Source organism: Triticum aestivum, chromosome 1D (genome assembly GCF_018294505.1).
Source record: "Triticum aestivum cultivar Chinese Spring chromosome 1D, IWGSC CS RefSeq v2.1, whole genome shotgun sequence".
Classification (NCBI taxonomy): domain Eukaryota; kingdom Viridiplantae; phylum Streptophyta; class Magnoliopsida; order Poales; family Poaceae; genus Triticum; species Triticum aestivum.
This window is the reverse complement of record NC_057796.1, coordinates 15,699,558-15,706,206: the sequence shown is the minus strand read 5'-3', so window position 1 is coordinate 15,706,206 and position 6,649 is coordinate 15,699,558. Positions and strand designations below refer to the sequence as shown.

At 51.6% G+C, this 6,649-nt stretch overlaps 1 protein-coding gene across 1 annotated transcript; it reads left to right on the top strand.

The window, feature by feature from the left end:
• The first annotated feature begins 3,052 nt into the window (after positions 1-3,052).
• On the top strand, positions 3,053-4,880 carry LOC123179978 (xylan glycosyltransferase MUCI21). Its single transcript, XM_044591918.1, has one exon. The coding sequence runs from the start codon at positions 3,174-3,176 to the stop codon at positions 4,716-4,718; it is 1,545 nt and encodes a 514-aa protein (XP_044447853.1). The 5' UTR covers positions 3,053-3,173; the 3' UTR covers positions 4,719-4,880.
• Positions 4,881-6,649: the final 1,769 nt, after the last annotated feature.

Sequence of the window (6,649 nt, the reverse complement as noted above, 5' to 3'; positions counted from 1 at the left end):
AGAGAGAGCCGTCGTCAAGATTGTCCATTGGGGTCAAGGTCATCACTCCTCCTTGAGCCGGCAATTAGTTTCCTTTAGGTCGTTTCTGCAGCGTTGTATCAGTTTTGCTATATGAATTCCAGCTCCAGAACCTTCTGGTGGAAAAAACAATTCTACAGGAATTTTAAATGCCACGTGTAGCTGTCTTCAAAGTCTAAGCACTTGTTATTAGTACCTGTGAACAGCTAGTACCCGCATGCATTCCCATGCAGCGCCTGACGGCGACCAAGAAATGCCCAAAGAAATCAGCAACTTCATTCATGGTTCCAACGGCAAGCGTTCACGTGGTTCCAACTTCCAACTGCAGGCGGACTGCCGCGCCGCCAACCACGCCACGCAGTTTCGTTTGCTGCCGCCGACAAACGCCACGCCGGATTGCCTCGGTCAGCGGCGTAGCAGCCATCTTCCTTCCTCGACTTGCCTTGCGCCACGCTAGCTCCTGCGTAATAATAGTATTAGAGCGTGTCCAGTATGATTGGCTCTAAGAAAACTGTTCTGTTTGGGACTTCTGAGAAAACAGTTAGTAGAATATAATTATAAGAAAAAGATAGAATATGATTCTAAGAAAACAATTCGAATATAATTCTAAGAAAACAAAATTTGCAATAATATTTTTACTTAGCTCTATTATTGGCCCATATGTTTGAATATTATATTCCCTCACCAGTTGGTCAACCTTTTCTTTACAACCAGGTGTTTGTACTAAACCGATTGTAGGAAGACATTTAAAATACCAGCGATATGTCCATATTTGCACATTTAGTATCGGATACATCCATATCTAAACAAATCTAATACAAATATTTACACCACTAGTGTAAACAACGCTCTTATATTATTGGATGGAGAGAGTAATTCATAAATTTCATACGTTGAACTCATTTACAAGTGTCAAAATTTATCATTGGTAAATCGTATTGTTTAACTCAGCCTCATAAGAACCCTGATTGTGAACTACTTCCTCCATCCGGGTTTAGGGATCCCTTCGTATTATGAGTCAAATTTTGACCATCTACGCGAACCAACCTGTGGTTGGATGGTTAGAGGGACTGTGGTATTCCCAGCCCACCAGGGTTCAAGTCCTGGTGCTCGCATTTATTCCTCGATTTATTTCAGGATTTCCGGCGAGGCGCATTCAGTGGGAGGCGACGTTCCCGTCGACGACGAGGTGCCTATGGTGACTTCGTAAATTTTAAGATGATATGCCGGTTTAGTGTTTCAGAGGTGCTCATAGGGGTAGGGTGTGCGTGTGTTCGTTCATAGTGATGAGTGTATGTGCGTGTATATGAGCGCTTGTGTCTGTACTGTGTTCAAAAAAAATTGACCATCTACATGACTAACAAAATATAATTATACGGTACAAAAATAATATTATTAGATCTATATTTGAAAGATAATTTCATCGTATAATTTTTGTAACATAGGGTTTAAACTTTATTAGTTAAATGTATGGTTAAAATTTGACACTATAAATGAGGGGGCTTAATAAACCCAAGTGGACCGTGTACGGACAAAAAAACAAATTTAGCACAGTTTTAAAATTACTCTCGTTGTCTGGTTATGTAAGGCCACATCATAGTTTGGGACTGAAATTGACCACCAATTTGACCAACAAACATATAGTGAATGAGCAAAAATATATTTTTTCGTATTTGTATTTAAAAATTATAACATGGTACGGTTTTTCTGTAAATATACTTTATTGGTAAATTGATGGTCAAGGTTAGACTGAGATATTGAAGTAGTTATATGGTGATACAAGCACATAACCCGGAGTCGCTCATCTTCAGGGCGACATGGGCACACGATGCCGCCACTAGTGGTCCACGACCCCCTCATTTCTCCCCACCCAAAACATCATCGAGGGCCGTTGATCACCAAAGCCCGCGCGAAGTCGGCAGTAGAGGGGCCATTTCTCTCACTCGGTGTCGTAGTCTTCCTTGCTGCAAGTGATTGTCCTCTCTGTGGTTGCCGTCGTTCGGCGGTGGCCGGGCCAGGGGGAGGGGGTGAGGTTGGCAAATCACTAGGCCTCCCCTACCTAGATCTAGCCTGTGGTATTAATCTTGATCCTACAACACACTAGCCGACTCATGTAAACGCTTTAGGTGGGGTGCGTTGAGTCGGTCATTTCTGGAGTAGTTGTTGCGATGGAGGTGCCTTGGTTGATCATGACGCAATTGTGTGTCCCGTCTTGTTGCCTTTTGTGGCTGGAGATTGGGCGACGGCAAAATTTCTTGTGTGTCGCAATGGATTTGGTTGTAGTGACGGTACTAGGAATTCAATCACGCGTAGTCACTTCAAAATTGTGTAGTCATATGTATATTACTCCCTCTGTAAAAAAATACAACAGCGCTAAACATTCACATTTATTTACGGAGGGAGTATTTAAGAATTTTATTTTGCATGATTTCTACTGCTTGTATTACATTTTTGTGAGAAAGTTGTGTAGTCAATTGATTATTGGTTCAGTGCAAAAGAAAAAGATTATTGGTTGCTGATCCCACGGATTAATTTGTGTCGTATGCCGCTTCTTCTTCTTCCATGGATGGATATTCTATGAAGATAAAGACCAAGTGGTGTTGGTGAAGAGACGAGACGAGTAGTCACCAGTCGTTATTACCTGTGAACAGCTAATACCGCCACGCGTTCCCATGCAATGCAAACCCCTGACTGCGACCGGAAAAAGCCAAAAAGAAATCAGCAAGCAATAGTTTCGTGCATCCAACGGCAAGGAGGACGCGGACTGCGGCCGCCAACCACGCCATCGCCACGAAGGTTCGTCCGTCCGTCCACCAACACCCAGGCCAGGCGGATGGATCGCGTCGCCAGTCCATTTCCAGTGGGTCGGTCAGCGGCGCTTCCTCACCAAGCTCCCTTCCCTTCCTCCTCAATCCAATCCACGACCACCAGCCCGCCCCGCCCCCAGCGACAACTCACCCGCCGGCTCAACTCGAACGCGGTTTTACTTGGCTACCGCCGCTTAAAAGACGCCAGCCAGCCAACCACTGAACCACAACGCAACACCACCACGCAACGCATCCCGCTCCATCCATCGCCACACACCCACCCCGCACACGTCTCTGCGTGCGTACGTGCCGAGCTCTGACCGGAGGACGGACAGACGGACGACGGGCATGGTGCACCACCACCGGGCGACCCTCCTGCCGCACCACATCCACAACGAGGAGAAGGAGCAGGCGGACGAGATGAAGGAGCTCCGGGGCCAGCTGGGGGACTACGCGTGCCGCCACCGGAAGCACGGCCACGACGCGCTCCTCCTCATGCTCGCCGGCTTCGCCTTCGTCTCCTGCCTGCTCCTCCTCCTCCCCAACAGCCCCTTCTCCGCCGCCATGGACGACCTCCTGCAGCTCGGCCGCACGCGCCGGTGCGACCAGGAGATGGCGCCCACGCCGCCGGCGCCCTGCGCGGGGGTGCCCAACGGCACCGTCTGCTGCGACCGCGGCTCGCCCCGCGCCGACCTCTGCGTCATGCGCGGGGACGTCCGCACCCACGCCGCCTCCAACACCCTCTTCCTGCTCGCCGCCGCCGCCTCGGCCGACGAGCGCATCCGCCCCTACACCCGCAAGTGGGAGTCCAGCGTCATGAGCACCATCGACGAGCTGCGCCTCCGGGCCGTGCCCGTCCCCGACCCCGAGGGCGCTGCACGCTGCGACGTCCGGCACGACGTCCCCGCCGTCGTCTTCTCCACCGGCGGCTACACCGGCAACGTGTACCACGAGTTCAACGACGGCATCATCCCGCTCTACATCACCGCGCGCCGGTACAACAGGAAGGTGGTGTTCGTCATGCTCGAGTACCACGACTGGTGGATGACCAAGTACGGCCACATCGTCGAGCAGCTCTCCGACTTCCCGCCGGTCGACTTCTCCAACGACACGCGCACGCACTGCTTCCCGGAGGCCGTCGTCGGCCTGCGCATCCACGACGAGCTCGCCATCGACGCGTCGCGGATGCCGGGAAGCCAGGGCATCCGGGACTTCCGGCACATGCTCGACGACGCGCACCGCGGCCGCATCAACGCGATCATCGAGGAGGAGAACGCCGCGCCACAAGCAGCGCCGGCGGCGGCGGCACTAGCGAAGAAACGCATCACGGAGCAGCTCGCGGTCGACGACAGGCCGCGGCTGGTGATCGTGTCCCGGAACGGGTCGCGCGCGATCGAGAACGAGTTGGAGCTGGCGCGTGCGGCGGCGAGGGCCGGGTTCCGGGTGACCGTGCTCCGGCCGCGCCCGGACACGGAGCTCGCGCAGATGTACCGCGTGCTGAACGGCTCGGACGTGATGGTGGGCGTGCACGGCGCGGCCATGACGCACTTCCTCTTCATGCGCCCGGGGTCCGCCTTCATCCAGGTGGTGCCGCTCGGGACTGACTGGGCCGCCGAGAACTACTACGGCGAGCCGGCGCGGCGGCTCGGCCTGCACTACATCCCCTACAAGATCCTGCCGTCCGAGAGCTCGCTGTTCCGGCGATACGCCAGGGACGACCCCGTGCTCACCGACCCGGTCGCCGTCAACGCCAAGGGATGGCAGGTCACCAAGAAGGTGTACCTCGACGGGCAGAACGTGCGGCTCGACATGGCGCGGTTCCGGCGACGGCTGCGCGAGGCCTACGATCACTGGGCGGCGCAGCGGCGGCGCCAGCAGAGCCAACCGTTGTAGCATGGGCGGTGTTCATACTCCATACGTTTTTCTTTGTTCTTTTTTTTTTCCTTCCAGAGAGAAGATGCATGATACTGTATAGAAAAAATATTTTTGTTGTTCACGAGGTGAGTGAGATTGGTGATTGACAATTATAGTTAGCATGTGCAAGATTCTTGTTCACATGTGAAGCCTAACAGATGATGTACATAATAAATGGAAATGCAGAGTCTAAGTAAACGCCTCCGTGGAAGACGCTCTGCTGCTGCTCCACCAACAGTCAGAGATTTACTGGCGCCAACGAGGTGCCCTTAACTGGACCTTAAAAGGGGATGCTATGACGGCTTATTTTTTTGCGATCGCGAATGGCAGATGCCGCAGGTGTTTCATTGACACTCTGTTGATTGACGGTGTTAGAGTTTCTGACCAGTCCCTCATTATGAATCACATTGTTAGTTTCTATTCTACTCTACTCGGCTCTAAGCCGGACCCTGGGCCTGGCCTTTGTCCTAACTTTTGGGGTGAGGGGTCTAAGATCTCTCCGGACGAAAATTCGGACCTGATGGTTCCCTTATCTGATGATGAGATTTGGCAGGTGATTAGCTCGGCTAACCCGCAGGCTGCTCCGGCCTTGATGGTATCTCGGTCCCCTTCTTCAAAAAATTCTGCCCGCAGTTGCGGCCTCTCATTTGTTTGATCATCCAAGGGTTCTGGTTGGGTACGGTGGACATTTCTCGCCTTAACTACGCTGTCATTACCCTTATTCCTAAAGTCAAGGGCGCGGATTTGATCTCGCAATTTAGGCCGATCGCCCTTATTAATAACTTCGCCAAGTTTCCGGCTAAAGGGTTAGCCACTCGTCTCTCCCCCATTGCCCACCGTACCATTAGCCCTTTCCAGTCGGCTTTCATCAAGGATCGTTTCATTCTGGACGGGGTCCTCTGTTTGCATGAAATCGTTCATGATCTTAAGATTCGTAAGTCGAAAGCGGTGATTCTAAAATTAGACTTTGAGACGGCCTATGACTCGGTGAGTTGGCATTTTCTACGTAGAGTTTTATTGGCCAAAGGGTTCGAGGGGCCCCTCGTCCATAGGATTATGCAGTTGGTCTCGGGAGTCCACACTGCCATCAATGTTAATGGTCAGGTTAGCAAATTCTTTGCCAATGGTAGGGGCCTGAGGCAAGGCGATCCTGCCTCTCCCATCCTATTCAATTTCGTTGCAGATGCTTTATCTCGCCTCCTTTCTAGGGCGGCTGCCACTGGGCACATCACTCCGGTTTGCTCTAATCTCATTCCCCAAGGTCTCACCCATCTCCAATATGCGGACGACACTATTATTCTGGTTGAGATGAATGAGGCCTGCCTTGCCCACCTCAAATTTATTTTACTTTGCTTCGAGGCTATGTCGGGGCTTAAGATTAACTTTGCCAAGAGTGAAGTAGTTGTGACTGGTGTGGACGAGTCGGAAGCCGCGCGAGTGGCCCACCTTCTTAACTGTAAGCAGGGCTCCTATCCGTTCAAATACTTGGGGTTGCCTATTTTCCCGGATGTGCTACATGCCAAAGATTTTGCCCCGATAGTTACTAAGGTGGGAAACAGGGTCCTTCCCTGGCGGGGTAGATATAATACGAACGCTGGTAAAGTGGCCCTAATTAATGCTTGTCTCTCCTCCCTCCCCATGTTCCTTATGGGCTTCTTTCTCTTGTCGGCTGGGATTCATGCTGGTTTTGACAAACACCGTGGGGCGTTTTACTGAAATGTTGCGGACAACCGTCGCAAATATCGCTTCGTCAAATGGAAATTGATGTGCAGGCCCAAAAACCTTGGGGGTTGGGGATTCTCAATACTTCCATCATGAACCAATGCTTGATGATTAAATGGTGGTGGAAGATTATGAGCGCTGAGGATCAACCCCTTTGGCTGTTGATCCTTAAGGCTAAATATTTCCCA

Excerpts from the sequence above, each read along its gene's own strand:
- LOC123179978 (XM_044591918.1), top strand. The coding sequence starts at position 3,174 with ATGGTGCACCACCACCGGGCGACCCTCCTGCCGCACCACATCCACAAC.